General features: G+C 32.3%; 1 protein-coding gene across 1 annotated transcript in view; it reads left to right on the forward strand.

Moving 5' to 3' along the window:
• The first annotated feature begins 293 nt into the window (after positions 1-293).
• The window catches only part of LOC125067410, a 125,386-nt gene continuing 101,599 nt past the window's right edge, over positions 294-24,080 (forward strand). The window contains exon 1 of the mRNA XM_047676006.1: positions 294-362. Within this exon, the coding sequence (XP_047531962.1) occupies positions 308-362 (55 nt within the window). The 5' untranslated portion in view covers positions 294-307. The remainder of the gene's footprint in view (positions 363-24,080) is intronic.

Below are 24,080 nucleotides of genomic sequence, written 5' to 3' on the forward strand. Positions count from 1 at the left end.
CAAATGAACCATTCCCTAAACAGCCCGTGAGCGCCACAGACAATAAAATCAACCATTACGAGTATCGGAATTAGGCAGCGTCCAAAATGTCCAGTATTCCCGTCGTAGTTACGCTGCTACAGAAATCTGTAGATCCTTTCAGTGTTTTTGAAACATCCGTAGGGGTAGGACGTGCGTCGCGTTTGCACGACAAAAACTTTGTTTTGCGTGTGACAGCGATGTTTTTTTATCTCGCAAATTCTTTGAATAGTTTTGAATAATAATATTTGATAGTTTTAATTGTGTTGTGACTTGTGCTGTGACGAAGATGGTTGTTTGCGGAGTAATATCATTTTCGACTCTATTTTTGTGCCTGTTCCAAGGTAAGTGTCAAGAATAATCGTGATAAAAATTCGAATTACGTTTTCAGAATATGAATTCATTAATCGTCGACTATCGAAACGTCGAAATAAAAAATGTTCGGTTCGATTTAACTTCATGTGCACATTATATATTAAATTGAATTTCAGCTCGCTGTGAATTTCTTTTTAATTCATGAAAATATAATTATAATAATAAATTTCATAATTAATGTGTCGTCTTCGATATTCAATCCTGTAATTTAAATATGCATAAAAATGATACTTTCATAGAATTATATTTAATCGTAACGATTTTGTGTTTTTAAAATTTAAACAAAACAAATATTCTTTTCATAAATAGGAAATGAACGGTACTATCGTTTGATATATTTCAGAGTTCCGTTAAATATATATTGTTTCAATTAAACATAGTATTACCAAGAAATATGGGATGTTGTATGTTTTATTTATATCATATTAATTTATCTTACATAGAATAATTAAAATGCAAATATTTTTTCCTTTAAATAGGTTATAATAACAGCAAATTGATACGCAATGTGTACGCAAAATGTCAATTGACGAATTTATATGTAAAATTTAACTGACAACAAATATCAATACAGAAAATAGGTAATTTTATCTATTATATAACATGCCACAAAGAATAAAAGCCGGTGTATTTAACTGTTTTATGTAAATATATATTTATTTTAGAAAATGAGAAAAAGATTTTAATAATTAATTATTTTTTTCTAATGAGACGATGTCTGTCAATTAAAAACCCGAAGAAGATTTTCGCAAGTATTATTTTTGCTGTTTAGGGTTCCTTCATAGAATAATAATTCTATATTATTATTCTATGAAGGATACCCTAAATATACTACAACTACTCTACTCATACTTTCATTAGAGTTTTCGTACAATTTTTTTATATATATAATTTTTTTTTTAAGTTTCAAAAATATTTGATTCCATGTATCAAGTAATCGACTTAAAAAATAAGTTCTTTGTTTCTTTGTAAGTTTTTGCGTCTGTATGGTTCTTTATAATATAGGTAGGCGAACGAGCGAATGGACCACCATCAATGCTTGGTCACTATGTCACTGTAAGAATTATTAACCATTCCTTTCATCATATGCCACCAACCTTGGAAACTAAGATGTTATGTCTTTTATGTCTGTAGTTACACTGGCTCACTTAACCTTCAAGCCGGAACACAATACTACTGCTTTTTGTACATTGCATTTTGGCGTAAGTATATCTGACGTGTGCGTGGAACCTACCCAGATGGACTTGCACAAAGCCCTACCACCAAGAAAATAGTTTTTTTTTTATCAATCTTTATGAAAGTGTTGCTATTTATAATACTATAGTCAGGCAGGCGTTGCAGTGTCTCTTTAAATAAATGTAAACCAATTATGATCATAGCGAGCACTTTGGGAGATCACGTTAATGTGCTTTAGCGCCATTTAATGGAATTAGTTAATATTAATAATTAAAAAAAAAATACATAAATAGATAAGTAAATAAAAACAAACAAGCTTTTTTATTGGATTAAATATATTTTCTTTATATACACGCCTTGAATACACGAGAGAGTAGACGGTGGAGAAGCATGTTGGCATAAGAGAGGCTCGTGAGGGGCTAATAGATATTTCACATAATATATATATATATATATATATATATATATATATATCTCGACGGACACGTTCGTGCCTCTGATGTATCTTATCTACGTTAGCATAATTTATACGTTTGAGGATGAGGTTTTTTTTTTTATCAATATATAATATTCGTTAGCAATAAAAATGTCTATCTATAGATATATAGATTCCAGGCGACTTTGTTCATTCAGAATGTGTCTTTAAGGGGAGTTAGTTGCCTTGAAAGAAATATTATGAACTGGTTCAACTAGTCCACGGCTTTACCCGAGACTTATAAAACTTCCCATTTTACACCCTCGAGGGGTGAAAAAAAGTATTAGTAATATATAATTTTCTCTAAATCCTATAGACTTTCGCATTTATAATATTAATAACGATAAAGTAACTCGAATATGACAATCGTTTTTATTAGACATATTCCTAAGATATATTTTAAATAACCAAGAATATTTTTAAATTCTTCCGCCTCGTAAGAGATATTGAAGAGTCGCTGCACGGGATAGGCGACGATGTATTAAGAATAATATAAGGCAAACGTGTGCCGTACATGCCTTCGGCGTTCATATAAGTTAGAACAAGAAAGATAATTTAGGAATTACTTTTGTACTTCCAAGCTTACGTATATTCCATATTCTCATACAATCATTAATATTTAAATTGTGTTTATTTTTTATTTTTTTGATAAATGCGAGTTGATTGTTATATTTAACCTCCTTCGTTTAACCTTTTGCTGGTAAACTTTTTAGATAATTATGTACTAATACTATAACCACATATACGATTTTTTTTTTTTGATAAATCTTTAACATTGTATGTAAAAATAAGGTTGGATGTTACTTATAAATATACTAATCTACGAAATATCTGCCTTATTGAATCAATGAATAAAGTTTTAAGGTTTATTTCATTTTTATGAGTTATTCGTGTAATGTATTATAAAGATGAATTCAATTATATTTCCAGAACTTGTATCGGGTCGACTTCAAATATTTTTTTTAATTTTAATTATAGAATCATTTCAAAATTGTCATTTCTCAATATCATAAGTTACACTGGCTCACTAACTATTCAAACCGGAACACAGAAATACTAAGTATTGCTATCTATTGAATATCTGGTATCTGGGTGGTAACTACTAAGACGGGCTTGCCAGTAGTCTATTGAGTAAATTAAGTATTTACTCATAGTACTTAAAGCATTAAAAATAAATTTAAATATTCCCGTTGTAAATAACGTTTCCAAATGTGACAAAATTTTGAACACCACGGTTGGACGAATACTCTTGAATAGTTATTCCGAATATTCAACTATTCAGGCAGATATCTGGTTAGATATTCGATATTCGTCATTATGGGAATATACTCGTTGCAAGTTTAATAGTAATGTCACCCATACATATATATTTACCATGTAGCTTTTAGGTCTATTTCGTTTAAATGGAATGCGTGTATGTTAAAGACGAATTCCTTTCCAATGGTTGATTTATACAGCCAGATTCCTTCCGCAGAGTTCTTATTGTTATAATATTATGGCGGTATTTAGCTTTTGATGCTGGCAACACTAATCAGTTGGTCCTGTCTCTTCGTCTGCTCTCAAAGTTAAATTAAAGTCAAAAATCTCTATTCAATATAGAAGCATTACACTTATTTATTGGTACTCAAATAAAAATCTACCACAAAGAAATATCTCAGACCTGAGAATAATTTTTGAAAGATTTTCTTATATTTATAGTATAACATTTATATATTTTTTTTATTTGGAACGGCCTTTAGGTAATCATTTCATATTTGAAAAGTCGCTCTACTTAAAGTCTTGTTAAAATAAAATAAAATTAAATAAACGCATACTAAAAGTTATACTTAGTAAGTATTGTATCATTTATTGGAATTCGGAATATTATTAGCAATCATTTACAATGTTATAAATAGTTGCCGAAAAAAACAGTTTCATTCGATTTCATGCTTAATATTTCTGCATCATTTCCTACGCTCCTCAGTGTAAAACAAATCAACTTAAGTCGTTTTAAATATTTCTAAATCGGCTCTATGATTTAGTCTTGAAAATGTGCGAGAGGAAAAGTTGCTTGCCTATTAATTATATAATAATATAATATAATAACATTGACGACCTCCGTGGTCGAGTAGTGCGTATACCGGTTTTCATGGGTCGAGTCGTTGTAGAAAAAGTTCATTAGTTTTCTATGTTGTCTTGGGTCTGGGTGTTTGTGCTTAGCTACTTATATTGGGATCAGAGTAATGTATGTGATGTTGTCCAATATTTATTTATTATTTTTTTATTTATATTTATAACAAAGACATTGATTTTCACGTCTAAACGCGATGAACTCGACCGTATTTTCATACGTTTTTCATTAATGGCCGGAGTGATTCATGAGTAAGGTTTGATTTGGTTTAGCAGTGTATCGTCATCGAATCAAAACATTATATGCCGTTGAACTGTCTACCTATTCAACAAACGGTCAAAGTTGGATCGGGATATCGTATCGTAACTGAAATAAATATTAATGAAAATCAGCGTAGGGTTTTTGGAACCCGACTTGGATGCCGAATGGTACACCTATCTAGGATACGATCACTATAATTATTTACCGAATCTCTTTTTTTATATTTTCTTTCCTTTTTTGTTAGTTTTTTGGTAGATTAAGTAGTATATACCTTTGTTTATTTTTGTTTGTCAGAATTCTTTTTTTTTGTTTATACTTTTTATAATTGTGCCGTTTAAATAAACCTTTCTTTCTTTCTTTCTTTCAAATAAGTATAATACGTTCTCTGTTACGATTAAGGTGATTTAGATTTTTGTTAGGAATAATCATAGCTGGATCTAATGTCATCGAGAACGCATCATTGTCGTTATAAATAAGCAGAATTTTCCCCCCGTATTATAAAATTATAAAAGTTTATTGTGAATTAGCTGAAATATAATGACCGTTGTAGATGTCCAAAATAACATACCAAGCGAGAGCTTAAGTAGCGTGCACCGCGTAAATAAAATGAGTTATACGATGCCAACATTTTATTCCGACACTTATTTTACCTATATATCTGGGATTAATAAATTCTAGAATATTTACTAAAACTTCATATCAAGTATACGGTTACAGTCTAGAATTAATAATGGCTTATATAATAATGTTATTATCAGTCTAGACAACTTACTGATCAAATATCTGTTATTAGTATACGGTGTGTGTGTGTGTGTGTGTTATTCGTCAGGTTTGCAAGAGTATTGTATTCTATTGTACAATATACTGAATTTAGCGATGGGATAATCCGATTGAGAGCAGAGCAGAGCAATGAATATGCTTTGACATTCATGCTATATACTACTTTCTAGGGTACCATAAAAATAATTGGATTTGTCGTATGCAAATAGTATGATTATATTATATGAAATCGGTTATAAAATATTTTACAGGAAATATTTAAAAAAAATATATATATATTAAGCAATCACAAAGTATTCTTTATTCAAATAATCTCTTATCGTCATCAGTCTAAATTTAATTAACCGACGAAAGCTCAGTACATACTAGTTACTTGTCTCGATTTCGTACAGGATTTTATCTCGTACAATTTTCACCCCATGAGATATAGATATTCGACAACCGGTCTATTCGCGCGTACTGCGAAACACGACCCAGCGTATTTTTGTTTATTTCAATATTGTGATATTTCTAAACCTAACGGTTCGAATTTCAAAAGCCAATATTTATCTACGTAACACGCCTAAAATTCATATGTTATTTATTTTGATAAAGAATTAATATTTCGTGATGGATACTTAAATTAAATACAAAAATGGTTAATGTGATTTACATTTTAAAGACGTACAATATTTTTACATATTTAGGTATCTATTTTAGTTGTATTCATGAAAATTAAGCAACATAATCATTGCCTTGTTAGCCAGGTGGCTTGATAGAAAGCCGCAGATCCCGAGATCCTGGATTCAAACTCGACGTTGAGCCTATAAATAGTTATTGGGTTTTTCGAAAAATTCTCACTAACAGTTCGAAGTTTGAAAGTTATTATTTAATAAGTTGATGAGCATTGCCCATTTGCTTCTACTACCTACCTGATGGTAAGTGGTGACCATCGACCTCACATTGGCACTATATGAAACATTAACTATTTCTTAGATCGCTAATGCGCCACCAATATTGGTAGCTAAAATTATGTCCCTTGTGCCTGTACGTGTACACACTGGTTTACTTACCCTTCAAACCAAAACACAACAATACAAAGTTATTATTATTGTGTTATTGTTGCTTCGCCGTAGAATATTTGATGAGTCATACCTATCTAGACGGGCTTGCAAAAAACTTTGTATTAAGTATGTATTGTACGAATTTAACTACTCAGAACGGTTTTCGAATTCATTTTTTTTTGACATTAGCAGCCTGTCAATTTCCCACTGCTGGGTTAAGGCCTCCTCTCCCTTTGAGGAGAAGGTTTGGAGCATATTCCACCACGCTGCTCCAATGCGGTTTGGTGGAATACACATGTGGCAGAATTTCGTTGAAATTAGACACATTCAGGTTTCCTCGCGACGTTTTCCTTCAACGCCGAGCACTTGATGAATTATAATCACAAATTAAGCACATGAAAATTCAGTGGTGCCTGCCTGGGTTTGAACAATAAATCATCGGTTAAGATGCACACGTTCTAAACACTGGGCAATCTCGGCTCTGATGCTAGTTCAGTATGTAATCATTAAAAGTTATTTGTCCGGGTTTGATCCGCAATCTTCGTATATGATTTACGTCATCTTATCATTGTGCTATCTCCCTTTATATAAACGTCTTTGGCGTTGGTTACAAAGGAAGGAAAATATTTTAAAGTCACTGTAATATCTCATCACAGCATTATATTCCAGAGGCTATAGAATATTTCAAATTCCATTTTCAAAAGAGGGGTAAAAATAATTGCAATGATACATTAAAAAAAATCGTCTTAAAGAATTTCATTTCTTAAGGAATTATTGTATTGAATCTATAAGTTTTATTTCATTATACAAATCTTGAATTCAAATACGGTTGAAATATATGATTATCAAATAGTATTTATCTTATGAGCTGAGGTGGCAGAGTGGTGGTGCTAAGCAAGCCCCACTGAATTTCCATATGCTTAATTTGTATAATTCATTTCGTGCCCGGGAAGGAAAACATCGCGAGGAAACCTGCATGTCTAATTTCAATTAAATTCTTCCTCATGTATGCACCAATTGCGTTTATACTATACTCGTATAAAATATATTTTTTATCTAAATTTAAATAATTTATTTGTATGGTCAATGTGCTATATTCGGACGATCAATAGAAAACTCAGCTCAAGCTCAGTTCAAACTCTTGACTTTAAGAGTTGAAATTTTACACCGAGGTTCTCTTTATATTGAGGAACATTTTATAAATTCCTACGAGATACGAAGAAATAAAGTTGATTTATAAGGCCGACTCCAAAAGGACGTAAGTAGATAATTATAATTTCTAATAAATGTAACTTATAATAACTGTTTTGCAGTATTTTTCAGTATTCTCAGCTATAGTTTCAAATATGTTGTTTGGCGTCTGTTACCATTGTTTTGAATGATTCGCTCAGGGTAAAGAATTTCGTTAACATTTAATTTTGATTTAAAGTTGAATTTTTTTTTATATCTAAAAAAAAATCCACGAGCATTATCTAATTTAAATATGCAATTACACACATAAGCTTGTATTCATTTTTTTTATGCCATTGTTTGGCGGGCGAGCATATGGGCCACCTGATGGTGAGTGCTCACCACCACCCATAGACAAAGGCGCTGTAAGAAATATTAACCATTCCTTACATCACCTATGCGCCAACAACCTTGGGAACTAAGATGTTATGTCCCTTGTGCCTGTGATTACACTGGCTCACTCACCCTTCTAACCGCAACAAAATAATACAGAGTACTGTCATTTGGCGGTAGAATATCTGATGAGTGGCTGGTACCTACCCAGACGAGCTTGCAGAAAGCCCTACCACCAAGTAAAATATTCATAAGTAATAAGACCCACACGCATATGCATTGGTGTGTACATTGCATTGAAAAATGTAAAAACAATTCCTTTAATGACTCTGTTACGTGCAGTTTTATTTTTGTTGTTTATATTAAAATAAAATACAAAAATGAAAGATCATTAATTCAAGCCGAAAAATACAATAATATTTTTTAATATGACGTCCAATTTCACTTACCGAGAAATATGTCAGCCGTTACAATTTACAAAGGATACAAATAGTGCTTGGTGAGGGTTTTCTCGCTTCCACGATGTTTATATTTTTTACACGCTGTCCCGTACCTTCATTTATTTGAAACCGGCTGATGCTTTATCGACGATATTTTTCAATTTCTCATATAAAAGTTATTGTTATATATTGTTTAGCAAGATTGGATTTTGACAAAGTTTTATATTTGAGGACGATTTTGATTCGTTACTGTCAGTATTTAAAACGGGATATTTACCATGTTTGACACTTCTAATGTCCATATCGGACTACCTTCTTTCTCGTACGTTTGCTTCTGCTTCTAATGCCGTCAACATCTACCCACAAACTTTAGTCTCGTGAACAAGACATTCGTAGATAATGTCGAAATATCGAGCTCCACCAAATAAAAATAAAAAACATGGTAAATATCCCGTTTTAGATTTTGATTTGGTCTCGAATGTTTCTTTAATCACTTAAAACCTGAAAATATTGTCGTCTCTGTCAAATTTCGGACGATTTAATGGACTAGCTTACTGCGAGATATAGCGTGCAAATACATAACAAAACACAGATCTATTTCACGCTTTTACAGTCTAAGCTGAGAGAACAGGTGTAATACTAATGGCGTTATTTGTTATAACAATCTTAAAATTAATTTTGAATCGGCTTATCGGAGCTATGCAATTACGAGTTTGGATTTTATAATAACACTAACTAGTGTCACGCGCGGCTTCAATCGCGTTTAAGGGACCAGTCGTCAAGTGTCAGGTATAAAAATGCCTATTCTGCCTTAGAGTTTAAGCTAGCTCAATACCTAATTTCATCAAATTCGGTGGCTTAACCGAAAGAGCAACAGATACATAGATAAACAGACAAAGCTTGTAATAGAATTAATAATATTATAACATAAATGAGATTATGAAAATTATTAACATTAAAGCCTTAACTATATACATATCACCTTCTCGAAAGGAGAGAAGGCCTTAGCCCAGCAATGGGAAATTTACAGGTTGCTAATGTATGCTATATGTATATGTATATACAAATATGAATTAAAAATAGCTACTGTACAAATCATGACGGCGTGCAATGGTGGCAAGAATTTCCCTGTTAAATCGCAATTCCGATCCACTGGGTAAAAAAATGAAGCATCTCTAGTACCAGTGAAGGCAATAAGGCCAGTTGTTATAATTTTAATGAAGGTTTTTGCATTGTTACTCTAAGGTCCTAGTTTTTCAACTGGAACAAAAACATAATTTTGAATAAGATGAACATTTGGAAATATTCATTGTCTAACAGTGTCCCAACATTTTTAGAGGAAAATGTATTTAAACAGTGACCTGGCTCTAGTTGCTACATTAGAAGCCTGGCACGGTTTTTGGCACTTGTTTAATTTCGTATCAAGTTTGATAGTTATGTTATGTAGTGTAACTTAGACTAATGGTGCATCCCAACGCTTTTGTTTAGTAACTAGTCATTAGGGCACTTTATATTCCAAGTCTTATCTGCCTCACTCAATCTTCAAGCCAGAACACAGTATTGTTGCTTGCACAAAACCATACGACCAAGTAATTTATCAGTAATATTATGATTGGTGAACGAAACTACTGAGTTTTTGAAGTAGCTTTCGATTTTCTGGAATGTTCTTGAATGTAATTGAAGCAGAACGCTGATAATCTTTAAATCACGAAATTGAAAACTGAACCAATGTCATGTAAAGTACATAGAAAAAATGTAGCCCACCCGGGACTGTCTGTTGTGAAACATCGATATTATCAAAAGATAAATATGGTGTCATATTCATAAATAAAGATAGAGTTAATAAAACTAATAAGACGTTAATAAAATCAAAACATAAATAAATATATTTTTCTCATTATCTTAATATTACGTGCCAGTGAAGTGTACACATATACATTATAGTATACGCGACACGCACACACATAACGGCATAAGCCAGCATCACCCGATGTGGTACTAATTTACTGTATTTACTGGTAGGGCTTCATGCAAGCCTGTCTGGGTAGATAGAACCCAATCATCATATATTCTATCGCCAAGCAGTAATACTTTATTGTTGTATTCTGGTTCGAAAGGTGAGTGAGCCAGTGTAACTACAGGGACAAGGGATATAATAACTTAGCTCCCAAGGTTGGTGGCGCGTTGGCGATGTAAGGAATGCTTAAAATATCTTACGGTACCAATGTCTATGGATAGTGGTGAAACCTTACCATCAGGTGAACAATTAGCCCGTTCGCCTACCTATTTCATTAAAAAAAGAAGATCGTCCTCACGGCATGCAAGACAGTCTTATTAACATGACAATATTTTTTTTATCATTGATGTAAAAATAAACTTTTGAAAAATATTTGTACATTTATTTCAACGGTAGAAGATCTCTCGCGACATAACTAACTCTCACAAGTGTCAAATTATTATTATTATTCCAGACCCAATTCTCTGAGTGTTGTCCCAGTATCCCGACCTTGCCTCAAGGAAAACGTGAGCTGAACCCGCTGGCTAATTGCTAATGGGCTTGTTATTACAAAGTTAATTATTTATTTTTTAGTAAGCATCACATCTTTAGTAGGTACTGCCGTCGGTGGTACATTTATATACTGCAGATTATCTTGTACTGTCGTAGATATTAATGACTAATAAAACCACTTCAGCTTGAACTACTGAAAGTATTCAGTTATTTGTTGATCTTAAATTTGACAAATGCTTATTTGTGCATTGAAACGACATCTAGTTAACCACTGTAACTTGAACTATTTGAAGGTACATAATTTATTTAACTTAAACTGGACAACTTACTTCATGATTCGATATAACTCAAACATGAACGTTATTTAATCGAATGAATGGCATAATATTATATTGCAAATTCTTATACATAATATATTTAATGAAATTGTTTGAAATTGATAGCTGACAGAGCGCGAGATGAATTATAAACATAGTGATAGGCAACTCAATGATGCTTGGCTAAATTAGAACCTACCTATCTTGATCTCTCTGACCAAACTCACCTCTCGATAATTCAAAGAAAACCCTTAGACGAATCGTACGAGGTCAAACTTGATAACTTGTTAGCCAATCATGGTTTTTTCAGAATCGGTATGCTGAACGACTCTTGGCTCACCTGATGTAAATAGTCACATCCGCCAATAGATATTACTGTAAGAAATATTAACCATTCCTTACATCCCCAATGCGTCACCAACCTTGGGGATAAAGATGTTATGTCCCTTGTGCCTGTAGCTACACTGGCTCATTTACCCTTCAAACTAGAATACAAAAATACTGAGTACTGCTGTTTGGTGGTAGAATATGTGATGAGTGGGTAGTACCTACCCAGACTGGCTTGCACAAAGCCCTACCATCAGGTTTACTAATTGTAATTAGACGCAAGGTCCTAAAAACCTGAACACAAGAATAGTAAGTATTTGTGTTTAGTTTTAGAATATATGTTCTGCCCACAAATATAACATATATTGCTTGCAGAAATATATATTTTTGGTAATAAATGACTTAAATGTTTGAATAAAAAAAAAACGCTAGTTAGGATAGCAAGAAAATGTTACGAAAATAGTGTGACAACACGATTTAAAAACGCTACGTCAACATTTCTAAAGTTTCATCCAGCATCAGCGGTGATATTCTGTCAGAACTCACTTCGTTAAATCCTGAGAGCCGATTACGGTGATACGCCAATTCGATGCATATATCTTTATAATTGTATGATTATTAACGTCAATTTCACAATCGTGTTCAAATTGTTTCGAAATTCTTAGAGAATAATCTATCGGAGTAAATTAACCAGTACTAACTATTTATATCTAGATCAAAATAAACAACATAACTAAAAATCTATTAATTTTATTTTTAATAAATATAATGATTTTACATTTTGTAATTTTATTTATCTTCATTAAAAGAGTTTTTTCCATTTATTCGACGGACAACGACGAGTTTTCTATAAAAGTTTCATAAAAGACAGTTTCATTAGGAACGCCGCATGTTTTATAAAGGTTATTAATAACAGATTTTTTATGCCAATATAATTAGAGCCAGTGTAATTATAGACACAAGAGACAGTGTATCTTAGTTCCCAAGACAGTGCATTGCCGATGTAGGCGATAGTTCTCATTTAATTTCTCGCGAACTCTTTCCGGTCGAGTCGGATTTGTCGTCCCATTGGATTATTAGAGTGTTGCAATCCAGTTCCAATGTCATGTGAGCGGCGTTGATCGTCAACCATCAGCTGAAAAACAACTGAATGGGTTTTAATCAAACTTTGCAATAATATATCTAATATGTGCATCAAAATAACGCGTAGAATATAATTTATAAATACATTGTGTAAATATAAATAATTACTATAAATGTTAAGTAAGTCGGACGAAAATCTGTCAGCTGAAAGCTATAATTTTTTTTTTTATATAAATATAATAAAGATATACCGGAACCAATGATCCTATTCCAACTTTTTTTTTTACTGGCATTATGACATTATGCCTAAATGCAATATAGAGTGTAAATTATATTTATATTATACAGGGCGGTCACTAAATTTAAATTAAAAAAATAATTGATGAGTGAATTGTCATCAGTATCGTCATCAACATTTCTTATAGTTTGAAAATTCGCACGGTGTAAAATCACTACCTTTACCTGTGCGGACTGGGGAGAGGCAGCTAGTTTTATATGTGTATATATAGAAGGGGCATTGACCTCGTGGGTGCAACCCTCACTTTTCCTCTGAGTATGCTAATGTGTCAGTCAGGATTATCCTCATTTACACCTGATATTGATTTAACATCTTTGAAGACTCTATTAATATTGGAAGTAACTACAAAGATGAAAAGTTATTCATAATTTGTATATATTTATTTCTAGTTGTCACTTACAGCTTTACTCACGTTTTAAGGGTTGGTTATTAGGTGTTAGGCGTATGAATGTTATTGACTTCACTTGGAATTCAAGTTTGCATCATATCAAAATTCTATGTTCAGTGGTTTGACCGTGAAAGAGCAACATACAGACAGATAGGGTAACTTCTGAATTTTTGATATTAGTATAGTATCTAAATTTCGACTTCTGCTAATCAATGAATAAAAATAATAAATAATATTGCCAAAAAATAATTTATTGGCATCTGTACAATGCAAGCTTAATATTTTTTTGTCTATATGAGGGAATTTATTTTTGCGCTTCACCTATAAAGATCACATAATTTGCTGTAAACTACCATTGTTATACTCATCACCTATTATACGCCTGTAATAGATAGATTTTAGTGTCTTAAAAAATACTTATCTTATCCACTTGTATGAAATAATACTTTTTTATTTTTTAACTAAGTATCGTGCACACCAATGCATCCGTAGTACCGATGCTAAATATAAAATAACTGATATACAAATTAAACTTCATACGAATATCAAGTAGCAATTATTTCATTACACAACTACCTTTAATGGAAATCCCTACAATAGGATGCAATTAGATGAGTTAATTATCACGTCGGACGTAAAGTTTAATTTAGTGCGATGAAAATTGCGGTAGTTTGGTTTAAACGAACCCAGAGCTCTGTCCATTAATTAAACAAAGATATAACTGACTGTATATAGTTTTTGTGCATATATATTTATTATAATATGTTGGTATTTAATCGGAACCGCGACAGGTATGATCGGTATTGATTTTTGTTGAGAGAATTTGTAATTAAATAAATAATTTCAAAGACTTTATTAAATAAAATTCCCTTAAGTCCCGATTTTTTCGTCACACTACTGGTTACTGTTGGTTCAAAGGAACTCATGACAGCATAAGAGGATGTCTTGCCGTTTATCGTCGCGGCAGACGGTCTAACCCTCACGGTAATACCAATTATTAGATGTTTCACAGCAAATAGTGATGGTCACTTTAACTGGTGACAATGTTTTGCGCTCGGTGTTATTATTCCAAAATTACCAGCTTGACAAAAAAAGGAAACAAATTTAAATATCTTTATTCATCATTTCTTATTGATTGACAAAATTCTACCACTGGTTCGGATAGAAACACTTCAGACCCGAGAAGAATCGGCGAAAAAAGCTCAGCTTATCTCAATAATTGTGTTGCTGTTCTAAATTGTAAAGCAAATGAGTGTATGGATCAAAGTGTGATTATGTAAGGCATATAACATTAAGGATCTAAAATAAAAACTATAAGAACCTCCATGACGATCAATCTTTATAAATTTTGTTTTATTGCATTTGGTTAGTGCTGTAACGCACAGACTAAACACAAATTAATTGGAATTACGGATATAAGTACTTTAAACTAGATATATGCCGCGTATGTTTGTCTCATTTCCTAGTTACTGAACATCGCAGAGTGCTTTGGATGAGTTCTGTAAACTTCATATTAAGCGAGCGAGTTTCATGATCTAGTGAAACTAACTTACAACATGCGTGTTACGTCGAGTCTTATAAATTTCGTATTGAAGCGTATCTTCATATGTAAACATTGCATATTAAAAAATGGTAGTAATATAGTTTATTTACAATTATGTACAGGTGATTAATAAGGAGGAAGATAATAAAATATACAGTCAGCTATATCTGATTAATTAGCTGGCAGGAGCTGGATGCGATTTGCCGATGTGTGTGTGTGTGTGTGTGTGTGTGTGTGTGTGTGTGTGTGTGTGTGTGTGTGTGTCGAATGTGAGAGGTATGTATATACTTGTGGTAGATTCTCATCCGATACATGGAAATTTCCTCACTAAAATTCATATTGAAAGGCTTTGGAGCTTCCTCGAATTTGAAACTGTGATATTAGATTGTGATCTACGTGGTCAATCGGCTATTTCAATTTCTATTGCATCATAAAAAGAGATGGCCCAGTGGTTAGAACACATGCTCGGCGGTGAAAGAAAATATCGTGAGGAAACCTGCATGTGTCTAATTTCAAGGAAATTCTGCCACATGTGTATTCCACCAACCCGTATTGGAGCAGCGTGGTGGAATATGCTCCATACCTTCCATACCTTCTCCTCGCCGCTCGCTCCTCGAGAAGAGGCCTTAGCCCAGCAGTGGGAAATTTACAGGCTGCTAATGTAATGTAGTAAATATTCGATATAATACTGTAGTAGTACTGTAGGTAGTGTAGTTAGAATCACTAATCTCTATATAATTAAACGATTACTAAAGTTCAAAATGAGCGCAGCAATTACTAAATAAACTTTCAGTACCAACCAGATCAATTAACCCAATTTTTGAGCTCAACATTTTTTAAACTTACAATTCGAAGGTCATTCAACGTTCGCTTGCGTCTATCCTATTTATTTGGGTTCAGCGCAGAGAACTAATTAAAAAAAAGATGCTAAACCTTAAAGCTATTTCCGGTGGATTGGTTTGTCCTCAACACAAGTAGTTGGGATGCTTAGGTGCTTGATGGTTAATATTAACGTAATCATAATCAACTCTTTAACTTGCTTTATCGCTCTCAAGATTTGATTTGGATTTAGTAGATAGCACACACACACAGACTCTACCACAAAAGAGCAATTTGTATTGTTATATTTAAGTATGTAGGGCGAGAGAGCCATTATAAATAACATGCATAAGAAACATCGTGGTCTTAGTAAGGAATAAATTATATTTTTTCCGTATTAAAGTTTACTGTTATTGCCATCAGGTGGCTCTTTCTAGGGAACTGGATAAAAAAAAATGCACAGAATATTACTTATTGCACGCTATTCTCAGATCGGAGTACTCCGTATCAGAATTCAAAAATATTTGCGTTTGAGTTATCTGTATAAGTACTGGTATTTTGTGGTAAGATAGAATGCGGTTGGAGTTGTACTTAAACTAATTGGACTATTTAGCGTGGCAGTTTACCGCGATATTCGAATGAATATATTTTGAATGAACCGTAGCTGCCTTGTCGCTTTCTTTATACCTATCTCTTTCTCTCTCATAGAAATAATGCTAACAAAAAACAAAAAAAATATTTTAGTTTATTATAGAGAAACATACAATGTGATGACGCAATAACATTCATCTCTTCAGATACGTTTTCAATAATAATTATACAATCATTAAAATTAAACAAAGACTATAAATTATATAAAACAAGTAAAAACATTAAATAATCAAATCAGAATAATTAAGCTGTAATAATGGTAAATTAATACAATTATGTATAAAATTATATATGTGTGAAAAATTTAAAACAAAATAGGTATCACGTGTATTTTCTTATTAAAAATAAATAAAAAAAAACGTATATTTTGTTCTAAAATAGTATATCTTCTTTTAAATTTCTTGCTTGCTGCAGTTTCCTTGGAATGACGTTGACTGTAGCTTCCGTCTCTAAAAGACGGAACGACTCCAAAAACGACAATTCAAGTGTAACATTTACTACTTTAAACTACTTACTGTTACACTGTCACTTGCTATAGTATCTCTCTGAGTCCCGTTATATATTATATAAAAGAGAACATTCATTTCTTCAATATTGTTTTAACAAAATGTTTCAGTTTATCTTAAGTTCGATTTGTCGCTTAAAAAAACGTTCGTGAATTTCTGAACGAAAGTCTTTCTAAATATTTTTCTAAAAATTAAGACGAGAAATTTTCGGAGTTGAATATTTCTGTTACTAGTCATCACTTCGTTTCGTTCGGAATTAATTCAATTTTAGTGTGATGTCTTTTTTTTTTTTTAATTTGATTTCAATGAACATTTTAAGTGAGCTGTGATTTTCCACTAATTAGAACAGTTGAATCTTAACTTGTTTGATCAAACTCGTTGATATAAGCACTATTTTACAGATTTTGAAAAAAGAATTAAGAAGATTCACATATCGAATAAATATCTGCACAATAGTTATGTATCCACCGAAATGAGGTGGATAAGTGCCTCCAAAACCTTACTCTAAATAGGAGAGAAGGGCTTCGCCCAGCTGGAATAAATACAGGCTGTTTTTAGCTTACACTTAACAATCATTTTCAATGTTACGGACATTTAATACTACAAGTCTTGTTAAATAATATTATAAATGCTAAACAATTGGTCTGTTCGTCATTACAACAAAACCGCTAAACAAATCTTAATTAAAATGAACGTGCAGGTAGGTTGGTATCTGAAAAGGTATTGGAAGACAAAACAAACTAAATCCAATGCCAAGTATTTCATCTGTTTAGTTGTAGAAGGACGGGTAGTATAACGGTTAGTATTAGTATAAAGAAGATCTACACAAAGCCGATCTATCTACGCTGAAACATGATCCTGCGCAGGTTCTCGCTCCGGTTAAGTAAGTCCATTTACTATTTGTGATCCATCTCGATTTCGTACCTTAAACACATTTTCAAAATAAAAAGTAAAACTTGTCTCTGTTGAAATTGAAAATTTTGAAGTTTGCAGTGTTCGTAACTTTGGTTATCTGCCCCGTTTTCATTCGCTGAGCTCAGATTAAAAATGAACTAGAAATGATGAAATCATTGTTCTGTATCCGAGTAATTGGACTACAGAGGTTGAAGGTTCAGTTTTAATTGAGTCGTTTTGTTAATCACGCCTGACGAATCCTTTTCCAAATTCTTTCCTTGTTAAGGACACGGCCGTGATGTTTAATTCACAGAGGCTTTATTGTTAATTTAAGCTTATAAAATCTATATGTTGGTTACGATAATATTTTTATATATGCATCGTTATTGCTAGATTATCTCAGCTTAGCAAATATCATACTATTAAAAATATCATTTTTTTTTTTATTAATTGAGGTACAAAAACTCGATATTAATGTGTAATGTACTTGTAGGAAAAAATGACTGTAAATCACGACGTTTTGTATAGTATAAGTTGAACTGCAGATGCAATTTTATGGACGAAAATAGATCTTTTCACACACGAATACGCGCCTCACTATAAGTTAAGTTTTCGACATTAAAATATACTATAATTTGTATTCTATTTTTCATTCTTACATTAGTCCTCTAACGCACACTAAGACGTCTTTTAAGGAAAAGCACTATACCAATTTACGCCAATAATTTATTATTGGATAGCTTTTGTGAGTGAAGAGATCTATCCTAAAAGGTATTAAGACTAATATTTAAATTAAAAATGTCGTCCGTTTTTCATTTTTATTTCAATTATTTGTCCATAAATTATGCACTAAATATTATGCAAGCACGTACGACGAATTTGTTTTTATACGAAGGGAACTGATTAAACAAAACATTGGAGATCTAAAACACGCACGGATATTGCTCTATGCAATTAATTACTCGTCTGATATAGATGAAATTTATTAAAATCGGTATTACGTTTGTCGGAATAAATTTGTAAACGGCCTGTTGCGGTTACGTCATTCCGTGTTTGCGTTAATTATCCGTGCAAAAAGTGCAATCAACATACTTAGTTCACGTGCTAATTATTGTTACGAAAAATACTTTAAAATTCATAATTTCGATCAATAGTCTTCTTGGAGAACGTCCCAAGCGCCATTAAATCCTATATATATATATATTTTTTTTTCTTATCATTGTGATGGTAATTGTTTGAAAATATAAATTAATATCGAATTTGTATAACACATATTTTTTTAAAAAGTAGAATTTAGTAATTATTTTATTTTTAACAAAACGATGCAGAATAACACTTTACCCTTAAATGTGATAAGCTTCACAAACGTTACCTTTAAGGATCTCCATCGAATTGAGTTGAGAATTGAGAGAAGCAATCTGCGAAATTATTGATGAGACTAAACCATCGATCGATGTGCTCGAGTGCTTCAACACCCTCACGTTACATAATATTATTGGTTCCGATTGCTGTTAGCATAGGACCTTTTGAAACGAAGCACCGTATGACGTCAGCTGACGCCATTACTCCTTGGGAATGTTACAATTTTCAATAAAATATAATGGTGTGACTGCATCGTTGGTATAGTGGCTAGCTTATAAAGCCACTTCCGAGGTTCAAACCTGGATCAGCCAAAAATTGTAATTAGTGTTAGTTTTTCGAGAAAAAAAATCAGTAAAAGCCCTGTGTGTGGAGCTAGAATTGTGTTTATATATAAATGTACTACCTATTTCCCGACTTATCTGTAAACTACCAGTCTTATGAAGTAGCTTCTAATCAAAAGATGCAATTAAGTTTTCATACATTACTTATATGCAATTAAATGGATCACTACAAATACTAACCGACTTCGATTGAAGCTTCAATACTTTGAGCGTAAGCCGCAATAAATATATTATAAAGGGTCATAAACGATTACTGATTAATTTTTTTTATTACTACAAGAGAACAGTTCTGAACAAAAAATCAAAAGTTTATTGAATGTTTCTCCTTCGATATAAACTTTTTATGTAGAACCTTATTCTTCCCGTATGAGGCCGGGACGAGTATCTAGTATTCCAAATCAAATAAGTTTTTGAAATAAAAGAATAAATTTTACTAAAGTAAGACCGTTTGTTTTTACGTTTCTTTGTATTTCTTTTATTATGTCTGTTGTATTTGCATTTTGTCAATGAGTTGGAAAGTCGTCTATTACTATCGTAATGAAAAGTACTTTGTCTTGTTTTGATTATACGGAAAAATTTAGAAAACTTAACACACCATCATACATTACATACATTAGCAGCCTGTAAATTTCTCATTGCTGGGCCTCCTCTCCCTTTGAGGAGAAGATTTGGAGCATATTCCACCACGCTGCTCCAATGCGGGTTGATGGAATACACATGTATTACATGTATACAGAATTTCGGTGAAATTAGACACATGCAGGTTTCCTCATTATGTTTTCCTTCACCGCCGAGCACGAGATGAATTATAAACACAAATTAAGCACATGAAAATACAGTGGTGCCTGCCTGGGTTTGAACCCGAAATCGTCGGTTAAGATGCACACGTTCTAACCACTGGGCCACCTCGGCTCTTAACACATCACTGCATTCTATTTTATACAACCAATATACCAAATAAAAAGAAATTATTAATTTAAATTCCAAATATCATTAGCAAATATAACTTGATCTCATTACAATATGAATAATCTTAGTTGACACGGATCAGATATAATCGTTAGTTTAACTATATTCAAAGTAATAAATAATTTATTGGCGTGAAAAACAAATCTTACAAAAATTAACTTTCGATCCAATTTAAATTTGAAAAATATATTTAAAGTCGATTATTATTTGTTAAAATTTTATTTCAAGTTTGTTTTGAACTTTAAACTGTTAAATTTAATTATTGACTCAATATAAGGATGATAGAATTAAAGTTGTCATTGAGATGTCCCAAAAAGTTAATTCATGACGATTGTTATTAGACAGTATTCATTTGTAAATGTAACATTGTTTAAGCGGCTTAAGACTGAGAATGTATTTTGTAAACCGTTAGGGTGTCCATAGAATTGTTAAGATCGCTTTTATGTTAGGCAAATACAAGCTTATTGGGTTTCGAGAATCTAGAGAGTTTCGAGTGATATTCTCTTCAAGACATATTAATTTGCTTACTTTGTCTTTTCATGTAAATTTTGTTTACGGGGTGATAAGTTTAATAGTGCTGTCTTCTTCTTTCAAATATTAATTCAACTATGGCAGAAAGAGAGGAAACAGTATTTGTGTAAACACTTCCAAACAACTTTAGTAGGCACGACATATTTATAGTATCACTACACATTATAAAATGTTACCGTGTGTATCTGTCAATCTACTATCAAATGGATTTTCAAACAGTTTAACCCATGGAGTGATTCATGAGGAAAATTTAAGAATATAATTCATTAAAGGTTGTGTGTCAACCGATTGAAATCCCCCCTCCCCCCTTCGGAATCTAGCTGCATGTAAAAGATTTATCTAGTCCCCTATTCTAACAGTATGAAGCTGGGATGGTACCATAATCACAATTACAAATATATAATTGCAATGGCATACAAAGAGATGTCAGAAAACGTATGTAATTGTAGGTCTGTTATTCTAGATAAGAATTATATTTATTAAAGTCTTAAGGGATAAATTTTCTTATCCTAGCGCAGAGGCAGATAAAAACTTGATACGATGTAATTTACGGTAATTGCTTTACCATAAATTTTATGCTGTAATTATTTTATCATGGTTATTTTCTAAAAAGTTTCTACGCAATAATTACTAGTTTATTGTTTTTTTTTTATTGAACACTGGCTGTTATTATCATTTAAAGTTAAATATAATTAGTGTTTTATTTATTGAACTTTGGAGTAGATATAAAATTATGTTTAAAAACGTATTATGTAATTGAAAAAATGTTGACGGTATATTTCAAAATCCATAAATATGGCTACTAAGCCATACTTATGGATTTTAGTACTGTACTCTAGTACAGATCAACAAATCAATCTGGGGTCGCTAAACATTGCTATATTTTTATACTACAGTGTTTCTGTAAAAAAACTATGATAAAGATCACTAGGTCTTTGAATTGACCCGAGACGCAGTTTTGTTAAGTTAAGTTTGGCCAACTTCATTAATTATGACATATACCAATAGCCTGCAAACATCTTAATGCTGGAGGTTCTTCCAGCACGTTTCCGATGCGGTTTGATGGATTCACGTGACAGAATCTGATACGCCACGTGCAGATTTCCAAGAAGTTTTCCGTCACAGCCGAGCACGAGATGAATTATAAACACAACTTAAACTCATGAAAGATATTGCTTAGGTTTGAGAAAAAAAAATTCCAAAGCAAGATCTTTGAATTCGTTTGAACATTATCTAAAATTACTTGAATTAATTTATTATAACTAATTAGTTCAAAAATGTATGAGACGATTGAAATGCGATCGATGTGAGAATCAAAAATGACAATTTAAAATACAATCTTAAATTAATTTAAACTCACACAAAATTACCAAAACTTAATGTCACCAATGTCATTGTTAATTTCACTGAACATATTTATCAACGCCACTGCACATAACTTAATCAGGAGAGCCTTAGTATACAAAGTAAGACCAAAATACAAACAGCAGAACACACTACAGATATACCTGTATATAACATATATCTAAAAGTAACATAAATAGACATTATTATAGGAGAAGAGAAAGACAATAATTATATGTCCTTAGGAGTTCGATGGTCTTTGCGATAACCACAGTGATCGAAATACGGTAATTCGTTATTCTAATAGTATGTAGGTTATCGTAACTAATAATATTCATGTGACGTCATTACTTTTTTTTATATATATAGGACTAAAGACAAATATGTATGAATAAGAATATTGTCCAGTTTAAGTGCAATGAACTACATACCTTTTATAGTTCAAGATAAACTGGTTTCAACAAGATATTGTTTCAAAGTACGAATAAGCATTTGTCAAGTTTAAGCTCAACAAATAACTGAATACTTTCAGTAGTGCAAGCTTAACTGGTTTTATTAGTCATTAATATCTACGTCAGTATAAGGTAGTCTGCAGTTTATAAATGTACCATCGGCGATAGTACTAAAGATGTGATGGTAGGCTTAATAAAAAATAAAGTAATTAGTATTGTAATAACAAGCTCATTAGCAATTAGCCAGCGGGTTCAGATCACGTTTTCCTTGAGGCAAGTTTGGGGTACTGGAACAACGTTCAGAGAATTGGGTCTGGAATAATAATAATAATTTGATATTTGTGAGAGTTAGTTATGTCACGAGAGATCTTCTACCATCGAAATAAATGTACAATTATTTTAAAAAGTTGATTTTATTTTATTTTATGAACGGGCTGAGAGAGATCTTCTACCCTTACAAAGTTTATTTTTACATCAATTATAAAATAAAGATTATTCTTTTTTATGTGTAGTATATATTGGCGTGGTCTACGAGTATGACTGACTTGAATGCAATGAGGACGAACTTTTTTTTTTTATGAAATAGTTAAGCGAACGAACAAATGAGCATCTGACAGTAAGTGGTCGCAACCGCTCGTAGATATTGGCGCCGTAAGAAATTTGGATCCTTACATCGCTAATGTGACATCAACCTTGGGAACTAAGTTAGGTCCTTTGTCACCGTCGTTACACTGGCTCACACACCCTTCAACTCAGAACAGAATAATACTAAGTATTGCTGCTTGGCAGTAGAATATATCATGAGTGGTACCCTGATGGACTTGGACAAAACCCTACCACCAAGTAAAATGCATGCAAAAGTTATAAACTTTATGGTTATTTAAAGTTAATATTAATATAATTATTCAACGACGAATCGCCGCAAGCATCGCACGTTCCGCGCAATCGTTATGTGGACTGTAATTATTTTTAAATTATCGGTTTGTGTAGTTAACGCGTAAGTCTGTACTAATAAATGAGATGTTATTTTTTAAATTCCTAATTTGAAATACTACTAAACCAATATATATAAAATATATAGTTTAAGTATGTACGAAGACAGACTTTTTTTTATGGCATTGGTTGGCGTACGAGCATATGGGCCACCTGATGGTAAGTGGTCACCACCGCCCATAGACAATGGCACTGTAAAAAATATTAACCATTCCTTACATCACCTATGCGCCACCTAACTCGGGAACTAAGATGTTATGTCCCTTGTGCCTGTGATTACACTGGCTCACACACCCTTCTAACCGGAACACGACAATACAGAGTACTGTTATTTGGCGGTAGAATATCTGATGAGTGGGTGGTACCTACCCAGACGAGCTTGCACAAAGCCCTACCACCAAGTAAAGACTTCATCTTTTCTTTGAGAAGTGAGCGCTTGGTGCGCTTTCGTTTCAATATTCGCCTGGAACGATACATACAACATTGTTATATACTAAAGAGTTAATTGAGTA

Source organism: Vanessa atalanta, chromosome 11, assembly GCF_905147765.1.
Source record: "Vanessa atalanta chromosome 11, ilVanAtal1.2, whole genome shotgun sequence".
Lineage (NCBI taxonomy): Eukaryota > Metazoa > Arthropoda > Insecta > Lepidoptera > Nymphalidae > Vanessa > Vanessa atalanta.